At 42.9% G+C, this 19,143-nt stretch overlaps 1 protein-coding gene across 8 annotated transcripts in view; it reads left to right on the forward strand.

Moving 5' to 3' along the window:
- Window positions 1-11,187, forward strand: part of POU2F1 (POU class 2 homeobox 1) — a 141,048-nt gene extending 129,861 nt beyond the window's left edge. For all 8 annotated transcript variants that reach the window (XM_075593606.1, XM_075593608.1, XM_075593603.1 and 5 more), the window contains one exon: window positions 452-11,187. In XM_075593606.1, the coding sequence (XP_075449721.1) occupies window positions 452-756 (305 nt within the window). In that variant the 3' untranslated portion in view covers window positions 757-11,187. The remainder of the gene's footprint in view (window positions 1-451) is intronic.
- The last annotated feature ends 7,956 nt before the right edge of the window (window positions 11,188-19,143 follow it).

Raw genomic sequence — 19,143 nt, forward strand, 5'->3', positions numbered from 1 at the left:
ATGGGTGCCCAGCGAAAGACCGCGATCCACCTAAGTATCATCAACATAGAACAGGGGAATATGGAGGCAAGCAGCACTGCAATAGTTAAAATGGTTTTTAATCACTTTATCAAAAATAGAAAACTGTCAAACAGAGCGATGTTTCAGACCTGTGGTCTTTTCTCAAGCTATTTATGAGCACATGTATGTGAATATGAATCCTAGTTTTCCCATAATTTGGCAATGAATGAAGTGTTTATTAAGACTTTCTTACAGCGTATGAATGTATTGCCGCTATACAAGTGATTTTCATATATGGGATGCCAAACGCAATAGTCTAATGTTGAAGACCTGCGCATTCTGATTAGCCACAGCCCTTGGTTACCGTTCTGAACAGGTTTAGGCTTCGGGTCACATTGCTCGCCTCCATTTGACTTTTGTCTTCTTGTGTTCCTCCATCCCTACTTCTCAGCTCTTGCATCTGGTGGATCTCTTCCAATAACATCACTGGATGCCGCTGGGAACTTCGTCTTTGCCAACGCGGGAGGGACGCCCAACATTGTGACTGCGCCCTTGTTTCTCAATCCTCAAAACCTCTCTCTGCTCACCAGCAACCCTGTTAGCTTGGTCTCTGCAGCTTCCACCGGGGTCTCCGGACCCATCACAAGCCTTCATGCCACCACCTCCTCAATCGAATCCCTCCAGAACGCTCTCTTTACTATGGCCTCTGCTAGCGGAGCTGCTTCCACCACCACTACTGCCTCCAGGGCACAGTGAGCGGGGCTGGAGCGCACGGACAGTGGGTGCCGCATCCTGGCGGCAGCGTGGCTAACTGCAAGTCTTTTTGCTAAAGAAAGAAAACAATGTGATTTGGCTGCCAGTCGACGTGTTGTTGGGAATGAGAAAGAGAGAGGGGGGGGGGGGGAACCCCACGAAGAGAACAAATAACGGATGGACATTTTGCCTAATTTTATAACAAACATTCTCTTTTCAGGATGGCGTCACTGATCAGAGAACTTTCTAACCAAAAATGTAAAAAAAAAAAAAGTGAAAGGACTACTTCTCATTTCCAGCAATCACATGAACGCGTTAAGGTTGGTTATCAGAAATCAGATATAGGAAGGGGAATTTGGTTTGTTCTAAATATCCTTTTTTTTTTTTTTTTTTTTTAATTATCATTTTGTATAGGTCTGTTGTACAGACCTTTTATGTCATGCAAGGTGTTTATAATCATATCAATAATGGGGTTCCTTTCTTAACTGGTACAATTTAGGCAGGCCTGTATTACTGGTGTATTTTATTTGTCCTTCCTCCTCTTTTAGATGCATTTCTTACTGATTCCAGGTAGAGCAGCTCCCTTGTGGAGCTGAACATTGTTGCAGGCTTTCCTATGATAACTGCTGTGAATATTGTTAATGGCCTGTGCCGCCTCCTCTGCCTTTTGTGAGGCTCATGTAAGGAGACATGTGCTCGGTTCTTAATTATTTCTATCACCTTGTGCAAAAGGCGGAGCCAAGAAACTCTAAAAGATGTGTGCAAAGTTGCCATGCCAAGCTGACCTTTCTGTTACCAGCTCATGCACCATTATTTCCTAGAACTGTATTGTTGTGGACCTACATAAATCCTCCTAATACATGAATATACTGTTGAATGCAAGTCACTGCAAAGCCACCCCCTGTTAATTGCAAATGCTCATGTACTTATCTCCTGAAGCTGCACACTCACTGTCTTGTATAATAATGAGCCTGAGGTAGATTTGCAATTCCCAAAGATTAAATAAAGTGGTCACAACAGTATAATTTTGTCACCAAACTAAGGGAAAAGTTAAATGTTTGGTTACTGTCCAGACAGCTTCTTACCTTGAGTTATATATCTCCCCTTTAGCTGTGCAGAATATTTAAGTCCTAAAGAAGAAGCTACTTGTTTATCGTTTTTGATTTTGAAATGGTTTCCTTTATGTACTACAAGGGCGCTTGAGCCGCTTTGCACACATCATAAGGTTTCATGTCTCTGTGTTGGTTTGCTGGAATCGCTGATGGAACTAGGTCAGCAGAAACGGCAATAAGTCATGACCAAGGGACCAGATCAGGTGCTTGCCATGTCTGAAAGATGAGCGTGTGTGAGTATGTACAAGGATGAAAAGTGGTCTGAAAAGTTTTGTTTTTTTCCCTACCTTAATGTACCAATATCATATATATATATATGAAACCAAAAATCTGAAAGAATGACGACGCAGACTGGATCGCTGCAGTTCACGCTACATCTCCCAATAGGGAAGCTTTCTGCCAAGTGTCAGAGACCCATTATGGAATGCTGTTCTATAATGCTATTCTCTGGAGGGAACGTCCTGGGGTTCCCTTATCTTCAAGAGAGGTATTCTATCTTTTGGATTACCCGCGCACTGAATTAAGTAATCCCAAATTGGCAGAAACCTTTCCATGTCCCTGGGCTCGTCCATTCTTTGGTCGTCAAATCTCCATCATTACAAGTTATCCCGTTCCATCCCTAACCCAATTAGAGTAGTGAACTGCAAGCAGTCAACTAACCCGTCTCATTCAACCGTGTGTGTGTGTTTTGTATTTTGTGTTGAATTTTTTAACCCCTTTGCTGCCGGAGCAAGGCCAGCAGCATGTTACGTTGCTTGCCCCCCTCTGGCACAAAAGCGGGTTTAACTAAGCTTGAACCAAAGTCAATTTCTAGCAAGCTGCTGTACTAATGGACTAGTTTATATAAGTGCAGCCCAGGCGCAGTGAGTGACAAGATAGATGCTACTGACAATTTCTTTCATTTTTGTCTTTTTTATTTTATTTGGGGGGTGTGGGGTGTTAATATAAAATTAACGTTGCTGCTTGTCTTAATTGTGTATTGGGGGGTTTGTTTTTCTTCAATTTGTTGTACCTTTAGAGCAGGATTGACCAACTCCAGTCCTCAAGGACCCCCAACAGACCAGCTTTTAAGGATATCCCAGCTTCAGCACAGGTGGCTCAATGAGTGGCTCAGTTGAAGACTGAGCCACTGATTGAGCCACCTGTGCTGATGCAGGGATATCCTTAAGACCTGACCTGTTGGTGGCCCCTGTGGACTGGAGTTGACCACCCCTGCTTTAGAGCAAACACTAACTTGATGACTTTTCCTTTTGTATCAGTGTGTAAATATTAGGATAATGGAGTCACTCTCTTACTCAAGTCAGCCACCCAGCTCTCTCTCTCTCTCTCTCTCTCTCTCTGTCTCCTCCGCTCTCTTCTCCCCTTCCGTTGATCCCACTGGTTGCAAATAACATTTCTAGCGTATAATAGATACCTATGCTGTTTCAGTTCAGGCTTTCGAGCTACCTTTTTGGATTGTTTCGTTTGGCGAGTACGTTATATCTGTTGTGCTCCAGTCAGTATTGTTGATGGCTGGGTGAATCTAGACGAGCAGTTGTGAAGAATGTGTCACGTTTTCTTACCGTGATCAGCTTTGGCTTTCAGAGGTCCTGCCCGGTGAAAGACATGACCTTGGAATTCTTACTGACAGAGTGCTGCATTATATTGCTCCCGCCATTGAAAAGGGCTAATGTATGGATATACCTATTAGTGTAGAATTCATATAGTAGAGCAATGCTTACCCACAGTAAATGTCTCTTTTTTTTTTTTTTTCATTTGTCTTGGACACCCTAACAGAATGTACGTACATCAGGCGTTCCCAGACCGTGCATAGCCATTTCACATGAAAATCTGTTTAAGGGATAGATTCGATGAGCGTGTTTTCAAAGGGCTCTGCCCTTTGAATAGTTGAACTGTGACGATTCCCATGGCCATTCAGCAAAAATGTTGGCTTTAGACGCCATTGCATGTTTTAGACGAATAATGTACGATTCTGAGCAAATGCTACACATTATTTTTTCTTAAACTGTTCACATATTCTTCAATGGAAACATATATTCCCTCTGTTATGTTGTTTAGAAGATCCTCTCATGTTCTAGGCAGCTTATAGATAAACTAAGGTTGCTGTAAGTATAAATCAGACGAATTCTTATCTTTACCAGAAGAGCTTTGTTTCTAAGCTCTGACAACTAGATCTTTAACTTGTATGTAACAAATTTGGTAATACTAAAACAAAAAAGGGGTCTTGTTTGAATAACCAAAATGTAGACCCCCTCCAACTTACTAATGCATTTCATTTTGTTTGCGTTATCTGACTTGCTTCATCTACTCCTATATTCAGAGATGTATGTATTCTATAAAGTAAAAATATATATGTACATTTTATTTGATAAAGTCCTTAATTGTTGCTCCTGATTGGATCCTTGGGACCATATTGAATGGGTTATATTTGTCATGGATTAACAAACCTAATCTTTATGTTAATTTAAATCTTCAATGTAATATGTACATTTCTCCAGTGGCGCCCGTGGTCTTTAGCATGCCCAGATGTATTTGCAATCTCTTGCCACAGAAATGTGAGCACACAGTATATTTAGCCTTTCGAATATCTGGATCTCAGTACGATAGGCAGACTAAAAGGTTATTGAATAAGGGTCTTGGGAGAGAATACTAACAGCTGAAAATTGCCATGGACTTAGCTTCTGATATTATTATTATTGAATGATATGACTGTGAGCCATTAGTCCTGTTAAGTCCCGCTATGTTTGATTACACGGTAGGCCCACTTAGCGCTCTGAATTATTTTCTCATCGTACAGAGGAGGGTTTTGTTGTGCAGTCACTCAACATTTGTATGGCTGGTTGTATGTTGCAAAAAAAAAAAAAAAAATTGCTTTTGCCGGAGAAAATTGTTGACCATCTGACACTGGTTGCCCTCTTCCCACATATAATACTTTGTCTGTTTTACAGTATTGCTGTCTGTCTTGCAGTATTGGTCAGTGTAAGTAGGTTGGGTTTGCGGTAAGCATCGACTCTTTAGACTGCTGTGTTTTCAGCTACTGACTAATAGGGTGATTCTATATACGCCGACACGTCCATTTTTGGCAAAAAAGATCCCCATAAACTTCAGAGGATTGTATGTAAAATAAAGCCCTAAGGTGGGGCTGCTTCTGTGTGTGCCTACACGCCATGCAATGGGGAGTTTTGGTAGGAAACCGTCCCGCTTGGCTGCTTCGGCACTGAAGATCGGCCCCTAAGTTTTCTAAGCAGTTGCGCTAGTTTTGCGACAGCGGCCTGATGGCTCTTATGAAGCGTTCAAGTTTTATAGAGAAGGTGCAGGAGTTTGGGTGTTTTTTTTGTTTTTAACGACCAAACTAGACCTAAAATATTTCCCTTAAAACAGGGGCGGCCAACTCTAGTCCTCAAGACCCACGAACAGGTCAGGTTTTAAGGATATCGCTTCAGCACAGGTGGCTCAGTCGAAGACTGAGCCACTTGTGCTGAAGCAGGGATAGCCTTAAAACCTGACCTGTTCGTGGGCCTTGGACTGGAGTGAGCCACCCCTGCCTTAAAACATAGTTTTCAATTGCTAAAACATCAGTTTTATTCATTACGTTTTTACTTGATTCTACTTCAAGTGGCAGCCCAGCAAAAGATGCAGGTGAGCAAAGGACAGGGGCCCGTGGAATAGGTTGGAAAATACACGGGAATCGGACCAGCAGAAGTATTTTAGCATTTTTGTAACGTAACATTTCCACGGTAAACAAACGGTTTTACTATGTTTGGCAAATGATCTTCTCACTAAAAGGCATTATATAGTCCTTAACATTGCTGGCTTAGCTTTGTTCTTTTGTTTACAAAGTAATTGTTTGTCATTAGTCAAACCGATGGGCTTGGTTTCACGCAAATCTAATTCACGTACATTTTTCACGAGATAAAAATAAGACTTACATGGGTGAATAAATCTTTCTAAGGAAGCTGATAGTTGTTTTAAAAAAAAACCACACATTTTTGTGAGCTGCGAGGTTGCACTGCCCCTTTAATAATAAAGTAGGGCAGATTTACTGGGAGCCATACATTTTTTGGATTTTGCATAAACATACTTTCGAGATGTTTGTGAGATCTCTAGAACGCTGTTACAGCAGCTTTCAAGACAACCCCTCCCCCCCCTTCCCCCGGACCATTGGAGAAATGTTCATGTTTTGCCAGTAAAAAGTATTTGTATTCTTACCCATGAAAACCGGTAAATCACCTAAAGCCATTTCTGCCTTCCTCAATGGACACAGATTCCTGTTCAAAATTGTGCAGTGACCTGCAGTGTTTTTTGTTTAGCTTGAACTACACACACACAGCCCCACCATTTTCTCACATGGTGTATCTGTCCCTCCCCCCCCCCCCCCCCCCCGATCATCAGAAAAGCTTTCTCATGACCCATTACGTGTGAGTGAGGACTGTGGTGCATCTCTACTCACATCTTTGCATGCCCCCGTGGCACTAGAGGTATTGATACTTCCCTACCTACTTTCTATTCACCCCCAGTCTTTCTCACGTGGCAGCTTCAGAACAGGATTTGGAGAGGGCAGTGGTTATAACATACCTCAGCTTATCTTGGCATTGTCACAGATGAGCTCGGAAAAGCTGGAAGAGAAAACGTTCTAAATAGTGGAAATAATTCCAGCTATAGAGTTAAGTCTGTTTATTAAGATTGCTCAACATGATTATGCTGTAATGTTTGTTTGTTTTATCCTGTTTATAGGTTACAATGATGGAGTAGAGAGGGCAAAGGGAACTGATTAGTTTTATATGAGGAAATATTATTTTCTACAAACAGATTGCCAAAGCTTACATTTGTGTGCTCCAGTGATTGAGTCGGTACCATGCAGGCCCATCCGGGTGATATGTAGGGGCTTGATACGTTCAGGGTTGGTCAGGAGAACACAGACCCCTTTCCTTCCTCTTCCTCCTCCTTTTTCTGCCCCACCTACCCCTCTGCCCAGTGAATTTAAACATTGGGGTTAAGGAAGGATATTTGGCGTAACTTATGGGAGAAGAGGGAAGAGACTGGTTGCATCTATAGTCTAACTGGGAGAGCAGCCGTGAAACCGGTTCCTTATTTTTGATCCCCTGTTGTGCTGTTCTAGAATGTAGTCTTTGTAGCCATGTTTAGGTTGGAGAATCCTTTTGTATAATAGTAATGCTACTGCGCCTGTCTAGACCAAAAAGGTAAAAACCAAACTGAGAAGGGAAAAGAATCCTGTGCTCCTCTTTTGCACCTGGCCTTTATCCCGCCAAGAATCCAAATACTGTGAGACACAGAATTCTTTCCTGGATGGACCCATGTTTGTTTTGTCTTTGTGAATTTCTCAAGTTGCGTCTCTGAAGGTAGTGAGGGCAAAGAGAGGTTCCGTATTACCTCTCTATAGCACAGATTTCCTTGTCCTGTTTGGACCAGTTCTGTGTCTGAAAAAGGTCTACGGGTAAAGGATGATGGACTTTGTGTTTGCCTCCCCGTGCACAAGTATAAAGAAAATGGGTAAAGAACCAAGGCGATAGGAGATTTTAAACGGCCAGTTTTGATCTTGGGAAAGGTGAAGGACTGCTTATAATGGAGAATATCACTGGTTGGTGTGTTTTTTAAGTGGTACCTAAAGGTTTGGACTTTGGTAGATCGTGTCTGCCTCAATACACAACTGGGAACACTGCAAGGACCATGCAAGGAAGGTATTCAATTCTTCATTCATGGAGTTCCCAGGGCCAGTCTCTCAATGTGTCCTTCAAGAAAAGCATTTCCAAAGATTATGTAATTAATATTGTTCGTAACAAAGATCTTCTTTCATGTTTCTTATAAGTGTGATGTCTATGTAGCTCTTGGAAAGTAAAATTGCTTAAGACCAAATTTCAAGTTGTAGGGCTACCTTGAGAAGGAAGCCATATTATTTTGTGCTGCCTAATGAAAAATAGTGTTTAGTAAAAGACTCCAACCGCCTTTCAGATTATTCAGAAAAATGAATTCACAGTGAAATCTTTCTGGAGTGTGTCATATCCAGGAGTAGCAAGAGGACGGATGGACTTTGTCTGCAGCAACATAGTGGTTGAGGGGAAGAAAGGTGGCAAAGTGAGAGAGATCTCATCTGGTTTGTATTCAGACAGGAAAATCTCTTGGTTTTGATTTTGTTACAGATTTTTCACTTGAAAGCTTTACTACTGCGTTTGTTCTGCAGACGTAATGTAAGTGGTATTAATTCATACTATGTGACTTTGTGAAGAGCTCAGTAGGTGTTCGCGTAGGTTTTGGGGGTAATGAAGAAATAACACCTCCAAGATATTAACGCTTGGAACAGCAGGTATGGGAAAACACGGTGTGCTTTATGAAACCTAAACCTGAAGAAGGAAAGGAAAAATGTCTCCAGTTGTTGCTCTAAAGACTGCCCAGATCATCCGTTACAGCTGCCTTTCATTTAGCTTCTTCGTACAATCTCGTGAATGGTTTCCACTTGCTTAACCTTCCTTTCTACAAGTGTTTGAACACTATATGAAAGGAATGAGCTTCTAATCACTGCTGTAAACTTTGAAGGTTTCTTTACACATGCACTCAATTGTGCAACTTTTTCTAAGAGCTCTTGTCTTTTCAGTTCTAGTTAACTCATTGCGGCACTGACCAGGCAAGGGGTGTTATCTAGATGGCTTTGGCTATTAGGCTTTGGTTATTTATTCTATTCCACTCCTAAACCACGAAATAAATGTACACGCGTTTCCTGGGTGTTGGAATGGCTCACCTGCAGCGTTGGGTAAAATCGGACTTGCAATTAGTGACACGATCAGATCATTCTTCATATTTTTCCAAACACTTAAGATTTTTCCTTTCCTTCTTTCAATTTCAAAGCCTAGGTGAGTAGTCGTGGGGATCCTCTCCACTACGGTTACAGGAGCTGTTGTATACCTCATTTTAAAACTCGTAACGGAGTAACTTGCTTTAACTTTCTCTTACAACCCTACAGAGTTGCCAACTCTGCCCTGAGTAACATTGACCTTCCTGCCCAGGGGTGGCCAACTCCACTCCTTAAGGGGCTACAAAGAGGTAAGGTTTTCAGGATGTCTCTGCTTCAGCAGAGGACATTCTGAACCTGACCTGTTGGTGACCCTTGAGAACTGGAGCTGGCCAGTCAACGACTGAGCGATCTCTGCTGAAGTAGGCCTGTCCTTAAAACCTGACCTGCTTGTAACCCTTGACTGGAGTTGGCCGCCCCTGTTCTGGCCCGTAGCACCACATGACCGGTAACCTACGGCGTTGGCTCCTGGAACTATCCCAAAGCTAATGAATGTCGCAAACTGTATAGCTACTCCATACTGAGGGCAAATTGCAATCCTGTGCTTTTTATTTTATATATATTTTTAATACTGCTCCCAGTGGTCTCTTACATTCTCGCTAAACTCCTCGTCACCGGAAGCAGAAATAAGAAACCTTTACAGAGGAACGCTGCAGCGTTTTCACACTAAACGCCTAACGCACGCAGATCCCTGTGCACGCTCTCGCTTCCTCTAGTAAGTGTGACGGTGACTCGCTGAAACTGCTTACAATTCCCATGCCTTGTGTCATCACACTGCTTTATTTCTTAACTTTGACCAAAAATAGTGAGAATGCAAGAGTGAAATATTTTTGGGACAATCTGGTCAGCTGTTGGCGGTTTTGGAGTCGCGTGCGCTCCCGATCCACGTTTTGTTTGTTCTTTGAATGTAGCAGTTGCTTCTCTCAGCCCCCGATGTGTCTGCCGTGTCACTGTGCTGCTGCTTAATGCCAGGGTCGGTTCATTTGTCTTGTTTCCTTCTTTTCAAATTTCCAGCCAAAACCAAAGATTTCTCTATGATTGTATAAACTCAAAAAAAACCAAGAACCAAACCAAAAAGAAAACCATGTTGAAGAGGAAGAACAAGTCTTCAGTCTCGGGCTAATCTGTGGCAGGTGCAGAACAAGAGGTTATAGGATAGGGGTGGCCAACTCCAGTCCTCAAGGGACCCCAACAGGTCAGGTCTTCAGGATATCCCTGCTTCAGCACAGGTGGCTTAGTTTTCGGCTCAGCCGCCTGTGCTGAAGTAGGGATATCCTTAAAACCTTACCTGTTGTTCGCCCTTGAGGACTGAATTAGCCCCCTACCCCTGTCCAATAGGACAATGAAACTCTGGGGTGCCCGGTCTTAACGAAAATGAAATACAGCAGCCTGGAGCTGAGGAGTTCTAGATTTGCGCTTTACCAAATATTGTCCCTTCTGGGTAACAAGACCTTGCATGTTTGGCATAACCACTGTTTGCGAGCAGGTGGGGGCTTTGCCCTTCTGTAACCTCCTACTCTCTCCACAGCGTGCCCTATACACTGAAGATACAAGGTGCATTATTGGCTTCTCTGGCGGGTTCTGTAAATCCTTCAGTGTTGGAGGGGCATTCAGCGCACTGAAGAGCAATGCATTTCAAGGCCCCTCCACTCTGTTGGGTCTAACCCTTCGTGGGCTGGGGTGATGTTGATTAATACACGCTGAGGTGCACTTCCTTTCTGTTTCTAATTGTTTTCTACAGCTACTTGGAACAAGCCATCCTGTAGGAAATCAAACAGGAATATATATATATATATGTATATATATATATATATGTGTATATATATATATATATATATGTGTGTATATATATATATATATGTATATATATATATATATGTATGTATATATATATATATATATATATATATATATATATATATATATATATAGTGGTCGACAAATCACCAAAAAATCTACTCGCCACCTAGTACCACACATGTGCTGCTTGGGCCAATAGGAGCTCGCCACGATGTTAAATCCACTCGCCCGGGGCGTGCAAATGTATAGGTTTGTCGAACACTATATATATATATATATATATATATAATGGCTTTTCCTTTGTGTTTTTCTCAGCACCACATGCAACTATGCATTGTATTCTCAACCTTTTTGTGCTGTGCTATGTAAGATGCCTGTGACTTTTTAAACTCTTGGGTGGGGGGGGTGGGGGGGGATTGCCAATGAAGGAACTTTTTACATGGATGTTTTTATTCTCAGTTGATTATGGGGTGTTTGGTCGTAGGGTCATACAAGCTCTATCCCAAAGCAAAATCCAAATGTTAATAATAATAATAGCCTAATGCAGATACCAAAGATGATTTCTTTCCTGCAGAATCTTAGACTTGCATTAGTCTAACCTCAGTAATTCCAAAGCTTAGATGTATATTTTGGTATATTTCTGGGATATTAAAAAAAGGAAGAAAAAAAAAAGAAAAAAATAAGTTGTTGTTGAAATTCTTGTTTGTTTCAGTGTAATGCTCTTAAAGTCACAGCATGGAGATTAACTGACCTGTCTTACTCTTGGTAGTTTGAAATAATAGTATTTTTGTATGTTTTGGGTGTGTCTGTGTATGTATTAACATAACAGTTTTCACTGCCTAGATGTTCATATTAAAAAAAAAAAATAAAAAAGGAAAAATAAAGTTCTAAAACGTGTACATAATATTCAATAACGAGAGCGTCATCATAGTACCCACTTCTGGTAGCATTTTCATTGATTGCAGTTTTCATCTTTGGGGTGCTTTACATTTAAAGAAACAGTAACCCTGGTTTCTCTTAGGGTGATAAATGTACACTGTTGAAATCTGGTGTTATAAAATTGGGCTATGTAACCTTAAAAATTAGGATATTTGATCAGCAATTTTTTTTTTAAGTGAAGGGACCATTCTCCTCTTGTTCACGTGTACAGAATGCTTTTCCAAATGGGATGATTTAATTCAGGTGGTGCTCAATTCCAGTCCTCAAGACACCTCCAGCACGTCAGGTGTTAACGATATCCCTGCTTCAGCACAGGTGGCTCAGTCGAAGCCATCTGTGCTGAAGCAGGGTTACCCTTAACACCTGACCTGTTGGGGTGGTCTTGAGGACTGAGTTTAGAATCCCTGGTTTAATGCCCATTCCCAAACTCCATACCCATCGCACTGAGCACCTCTGGGCTGTCAAATTCGGCAAAAATACCCTGGCGGTGCATTTTATTTTAAATTATTTTTTATAACATGAATTCTAGCACTGCGTGGTGATGAGGCTCTGAGCATTTTATAGCGCACCATAAGAATTTAAGCCTCTCAGCACGATTTGGATAAGTCGCACGGCAGCTTCCCCTGGTAAAGTAAAGGCTAGCCAATCGCCATGCTGCATATGGAGAAGACTCGCGGGTGATCAAGACGATAATGTCCATAGAGATGAATGGAAACCTTTTTAACTGATTTTTGCAGTTGATGGAGAAACTGGGCTACTGTCGCTTTAAAACACCCTAGCGGTTTTCCGAAGTGGCCCCCCCCCGGGGTGCCCGTAAACTTCGAAAGATTACGTAGACTACAGTGAATCAGGATCAATGGTAGATTTCGCGTAGATGCATTTGTCTGCTGTAATTTTTTTATATATATTAACTTACTGTAACTGTACAGTTCATTTCTGTTGTAAACATCATTAAACCATTTTTCAAGTGTTTTAACTTTGTATAATGATTGTTTCAGTTTAATTGTTCCAGAAATTAATTTCAATGTGGAAGTTGTATGTGAGAAAAGCAGCCAAGTCTTTGAGGTTGGGTAATGATGATCTGTGTTCCTGTTCCTACTCGATCTGCATCCATTATAAGCTTTCCCACTGTCACCGTTTCATTTCGCATTGCAGAGCACTTGTTTTTCTTGGTCTTGACTTGTAAAAAGCCACCTTGAGTGTTAAGCAAGTTACAGTTACAGGAAGTACAACGGTACGTTTTAGGAATTTTAGCATGTGCAGTTATATGTAAGATTATTATTATTATTTTTATGGTAGACCTATAACAATACAAAACTAGCAATATAAAAAATAACTTGCTTCAAAGCATCGTTATAGCTTAACCTGAATGCCACGAAAGGAAACGTAGCCACCCTTGTCTGTTATTAAGTAACAAGTTGTATGTGATGTTATCCAATATTAACAAATGTATTTCTTTTTCCTCTACCAATCTTTCACCATTGAATTACACTGTTGTAGGCTAAGCAGTCAGCACTCGTCATGGGAATCCCTTCTTTCTGAATACTAACACTCTCATAAGAAAGACCAGAACGCAGTATATTCACTTGCAATTTTTATTCCAAATACTTGTAAATACTAAACATAAGAACATGGAGAATTACAAAAAGCCAACAGTGAAACGGGCTAGAAAAATAACTCCATGGATTAATATTTATATACAAACATTTTCTGGAAACTGGGTCATAAATGTAAGGTACTGGTGAGATTTGGTACTAAACCCCCCCCCCCCCCCCCCCTTCCAGTGCATATTCAGCAAAGGGAATAATGAAACAAATACTACGAGTATATACCAGGTATATTATGTATAGGGTACCAACGATTACAAATAGTGTGTGTAGAAGTATATTATGTATAATATATATACACACAGACCAAGCTCTGAAGCAGGAGTGGGGAATGCCAGTCCTCCAGGTCAGGTTGAACGGATATCCCTGCTTCAGCACAGGTGACTCAGTTGAAGACTGCACCATCTGTGCAAACCTGACCTGTTATTGGCCCTTGAAGACTGGAGTTGCCCATCCTGTGCCCTGCAGCCCTGTCATTCCTTCTGCACATCTGACAGTGAGGCCCGGGCAATTGTGTAACCTCGTGGCTCCATGCTCTTCATTCTCGCATTTACTGCATTGTTTCCCGAGAACATCAGATTGGGGTCTGAAGCCCGATCTACCAAGAAATCACAATGGGCCAGTAAAAGACTACACACTTTGCAATGAGTCAGCTTCCTGCCGACACTAATAGCGGTGTGCTGTAATTTACTGAGAAGCTCTGTGACAATCAATACAGCTATTAGATCATACGGTTATCCCGTTACCATTTATACGGCGGCTATTCCTTAAACTGTGATAATGACTCCAATTGGAGTTTCCCTGTGATCTGCACCATCGCCGTTTAATGAATGAGTTCCTCTAACCACTGTGACCCCTATAGCAAGGGGTGCCCAACTCATCCTCGAGCCCCCCACCCCCCAACAGGCCAGGTTTTCAGGCTATTCCTGCATCAGAATAATGGTAGGGTAGGGAAGGGGGGGGGGGGGAAGGGAGGTGACTCGCTTCAGCCTAATGTACAGACTAATAAATGATAACAAAGGTGCAAAGGGGGAATAGGGGTAATAATGAAATATGAGAAGGAAACACCCTTTAACATGCACTCATTGTAATGATTGATATGATGAGTAAAGATTAATACGTAAATACTTTATTATAATAATTTAAATAAATGGTGATACAACTAAACAAATACTATTGGTAAACAGTGACCCAACGCTATAAAACAAACCGACAGACATTTACAAGTAAACTGGAACAAGGGGGAAATTGGCTAACAGGCTAAGAGGTTAATTCTTGCTGCCGGTTTGTATTGGTCCTTTGGTGACCGATCGCATATAAAACCCTTGCTTGTAGTATCCCACGTCACCACCTTTGAAAAAGCCTCCGCGAAACGTGCGTCAGGTGGGAGGCGGGACCAAAAGGCTGACGTCATGACGCATCTCCGTCGGGTTGTGAGTGAGAGGCACTGCTGCGTGCAGGTCTGAGCCGCTACCTTGCAGGTTTGATCTACACATACTCCCTAAACTGTTATTTGTCGCTTCAAACGATCTCAGAGCATTATATGCGCATGTCTTCTGCTTCTGATTACTACATCGTGACGACGGTGTTTTAAGTATATTAGCCATCTGATGCTATATTTTCGTGTTATGAGCAGAAGCTTTTTGTATGTTGTAACTGCTGGTTTTAAAGTAGCAGTTTACTAGATACTATGTATCTGTTACTCATGTGGCCCTCACTCCACCCATTGATAGATTGCTCCTCAGTAACCATAGTGTGATTTTGTAACAGTGCAGTGCTTTAGTTTAGCATAGGAGGCTATAATTTGATACGGGCTAAGACCCGTGCCTCAGGGCCACGTTAACACACTTTGTGGGCCATTCTACATCTTTTTTGCACCGTGATGCACCACATTCATGTATATTTCATAGCCATTGTGATTATTTCGCTAAAGTTGTGCAAACATTGATTGTGTTACTTGTGTTTGATTTAACGCATTAGATTGATATATTCGGCTGGTTATTTTTCTTGTACCGATTGTGGTTTTCTGTGGGAGGATCTATATATATATGTGTTTTTGTACTTAAAGCGTCGTGAAGGTCAGTCCTTAGTACCTGTCTAAATAATACAGGTTTTTAACAAATTTTTCCGTGCTGGACTTGGGGATCTTTTGATAAGCTACTGTGAGCTCACTACTAATAAGTACTTACCTTGTTCCAGCTTACTTGTAAATGTCTGTCGGTTTGTTTTATAGCGTTGGGTCACTGTTTACCAATAGTATTTGTTAAGTTGTATCACCATTTATTTTAATTATTATAATAAAGTATTTACGTATTAATCTTTACTCATCATATCAATCATTACAATGAGTGCATGTTAAAGGGTGTTTCCTTTTCTCATATTTCATTATCCCTGCTTCAGCACAGGTGGCTCAGTCTTCGACTGAGCAGAATGAAACCACTTCTTAATTGATCTTTTCAATCTCTTCAGCATTACTGCAGGGCCCCGGGTATACGGTGGGTTCCGTTCCAGGGGCCCCGGGAATACGGTGGGTTCCATTCCAGGGGCCCCGGGAATACGGCGGGTTCCGTTCCAGGGGCCCCGGGAATACGGCGGGTTCCGTTCCAGGGGCCCCGGGAATACGGCGGGTTCCGTTCCAGGGGGCCCGGGAATACGGCGGGTTCCGTTCCAGGGGCCCCGGGAATACGGCGGGTTCCGTTCCAGGGGCCCCGGGAATACGGCGGGTTCCGTTCCAGGGACCCCGGGAATACGGCGGGTTCCGTTCCAGGGACCCCGGGAATACGGCGGGTTCCGTTCCAGGGGCCCCGGGAATACGGCGGGTTCCGTTCCAGGGGCCCCGGGAATACGGCGGATTCCGTTCCAGGGGCCCCGGGAATACGGCGGATTCCGTTCCAGGGGCCCCGGGTATACGGCGGGTTCCGTTCCAGGGGCCCCGGGTATACGGCAGGTTCCGTTCCAGGGGCCCCGGGAATACGGCGGGTTCCGTTCCAGGGGCCCCGGGAATACGGCGGGTTCCGTTCCAGGGGCCCCGGGTATACGGCGGGTTCCGATCCAGGGGCCCCGGGTATACGGCGGGTTCCGATCCAGGGGCCCCGGGTATATGGCGGGTTCCGTTCCAGGGGCCCGCCGTATAGTGAAAATCGCCGGAAAGCGGATCCGGCGATTTTCAGTTCTGTGTATGCACAGAACGGCGTTTTCGCCCGGCGCGCATGAGCAGACTGTTGTCTGCGCGCACATACCATAGGCCGCGCATGCGCGCCGGACACAACCGCTCATTCTGTGTATGTGCGACTGAGGATCAAAGATGGCGGCCCCCTTCTCGGTGCCGCCTTATCGGCGGATCGCCGAGAAGCGGGGCACTGCTGTATAACAGACAGAATCCATCTGTCGGCTACTTTCTGACCCTAGCTCATTTGCCGCAAACACTTATAGTAACAGTCCCGCTTTACTAAATAAATAAGCTCTCTGGGCCTTATTCTATATACACTGAAGTGGCGATGAAGTTCTTTCTATGGCAGAAAATCCTCAGTGAAATCTATAGGGATTTTCGGAAGAACACCCACTTTGGAATATAGCGAATAATGCCCTTGGTCTTTAGCAACATCTAGCTAGTTGTGACCTTTTCATGTGACTGGATTGAGAGTATAAGTACTGTGACCACATGATCAGAGAACCTGTTTCAGTAACTGTTTAATCAGTGTCTTGGGGACCAGCACCTCATCTCTCGGCAACATTACCTAAACGTCTGGCACAGAAAATTAAACCGGAAGCATTGGGAGAGCAGGTATTAACAAAAGGATTTTTACAAAGGAACAGCTGATCATATAAGAAAATGCCACGACTGCCAAAAGCAAGTTGAATGATACAACTGCATCAGTCCACATCTCAATACCCAAACATAAGTAGCTTCCAAGCCCAATGCAGGTTACGCCCATCCATAACTACAGATGCTGTATGAAGTGTACCTTCGATGTAAGGCAGGGGAGTTGCAGCAGACCCCTTATACTCGTCGCTCTTAGTAATGCCGGTTTTCAGAGCTCTTTGAGCATGGAGGCCACAAATTTGCCAGGGGTGCCGGCTGTCTTCAAAATGTTAATGCACTGAATTCAGTTTGTCTGTTATGGATGCGGATAAGCTGCTTTAGGAAAATACAAGGTATCCAGAAGACCATGATAATTCTAAAAAAAATGTACAAGTAATATTTGAAATACTTTATTGCCTAAAAGTTGGCATAATTCAGACCGTCCTTGTGGGCCGTCAAAAATATATCCAGATTTTACCAGCATTTACTAGTCTACATTTGTTTAATGTTCTTTGTGTGTGTGTGCACTACAGTAATATTGCAAACGTGTTACATGTCTTTACTTTGTGTATTAAGAAAGATGGGGTAGTTGGGGGTGGGATGTCTGCTCTAAGTAGCAAAATCATGGTGTTTCCCAGTTTAGGAATGCATGGGTCATACACCGAGACCGTCAGGTAGTTTAAAAGGAAAACGATCATTTGTTTTTAAGAAGATATTGTCTTTTCGTGGTGGTGGCTGCTTCTGCTTGTCCATCCGGTCAGGAAAGGTGACCTTGTTGGTGTACTAGTTTTCCACATCGGTTTATTCAGCAGGTTCCAGTCCCCTGATGGGACCAATGCTGTCCTATAACAGTTACCCAGTTTAACATAATGTAAAAGAAATCGGAGAAGTCCAGCACCGCGGACAGCGACTTTAAGGTGTGCCCTTGATGCAATGTTGTTGAGCTGCTTTCTCAAGTTGTTACACATCTAGCAGCTTACTCATCCAAGTCTTCTCCCTACAAAACCATACCCAAAATACTCTGCCAGATTGGTCAAGGGATGGCTCTGCAATCAAACCAATGGGGGTGTTCCTTAATTTAACCCCTTTGGGTGCCTATGGGCATAGTTACTACGTAATGGGGTCTGGCACTCAAGGGGGCCCCGTGACAGTCGCTACGTCCTTAATCGTACTGCCTGTTTCTGTAGGAGAGATCGCCTATAGGAGCGCACGACAGCTTCACTCAGGTAGCGTGGCCTCTCCTGTATTCAAAGGGATTTTAAAAAAAATTGAGCATTTCAGAAATCTGTAGTATTTATAAATCTTATAATTAGGATTGCTACAGAATTTAGCAGGCAAGATTACATCTAGTCTTGCACAATTATTGTTTTGTACGCACAATTTTGTGCATTACAAGTGCTGTAAGGTGAGTAATATCTGCTGCATCTACAGTAAAAAAAAGCTTTATATATAGAAAAATATATAGCGCAGTATATCAATTGGTTTTGCTATTGTGGATAGGTATATGGCCTTGCCTATCTGATATATTGGTACTTTAGTGCACGTTTTATTCTTTTTGGGGGAACTTGTACATCGAGTGCATTCAATAGGGTCCTGGTGTGATCTCTCTAATCACACATCTGTTATGTTTTTGATTATCCCTTCTGCACCTTTGTACCGTTCATTATAGTTCGTTTTGGATTTGGCTGAGCGGTAAGTCAATGTATACAGTGGTTGCACATTTTGGGGGGATCTCTAGCAATGTGGTGCAGTGTTTTTGTAGCAGGGAGACTTTGATGGTCTCTAGATGTGTTGCAACTGTACCAATGAAACAACTGCTGGAACCTGTCTCTGGTGGTTATCTGAGGCTATGCGATCAGGCAAGTGCTACATATGATGGGTTTCTGATTCCTCCCTCATTCCACTCAGTGGGACACGGACAACTGAAGCATGGGACGGGACCTGTTCTACACGGAGTCATGCAAAATGCAGGTAACAATCACTGATCTCCTACTGCCATCTATTCCAGGCGTGGTCAACTCCAGTCCTCAAGGGCCACCAACAGGTCAGGTTACTGGATATCCCTGCTTCAGCACAGGAGGCTCAGTCAAAGACTGAGCCACTGATTGAGCCTCCTGTGCTGAAGCAGGGATATCCCCAATACCTGACCTGTTGGTAGCCCTTAAGGAGCGGAGATTGCACCACCTGTGCTGAAGCATATCCTGAAAACCTGACCTGTTTGTGGCGATTGAGGACTGGAGTTGGCCGCCCCTGGTCTATTCTGTATCTGCAAACCAAAAAAAAAAACATATCTCTAAACGGCAACAAATCCAGTATATTACCATG

Source organism: Ascaphus truei, chromosome 3 (assembly GCF_040206685.1).
Source record: "Ascaphus truei isolate aAscTru1 chromosome 3, aAscTru1.hap1, whole genome shotgun sequence".
NCBI classification, from domain to species: Eukaryota; Metazoa; Chordata; class Amphibia; order Anura; family Ascaphidae; genus Ascaphus; species Ascaphus truei.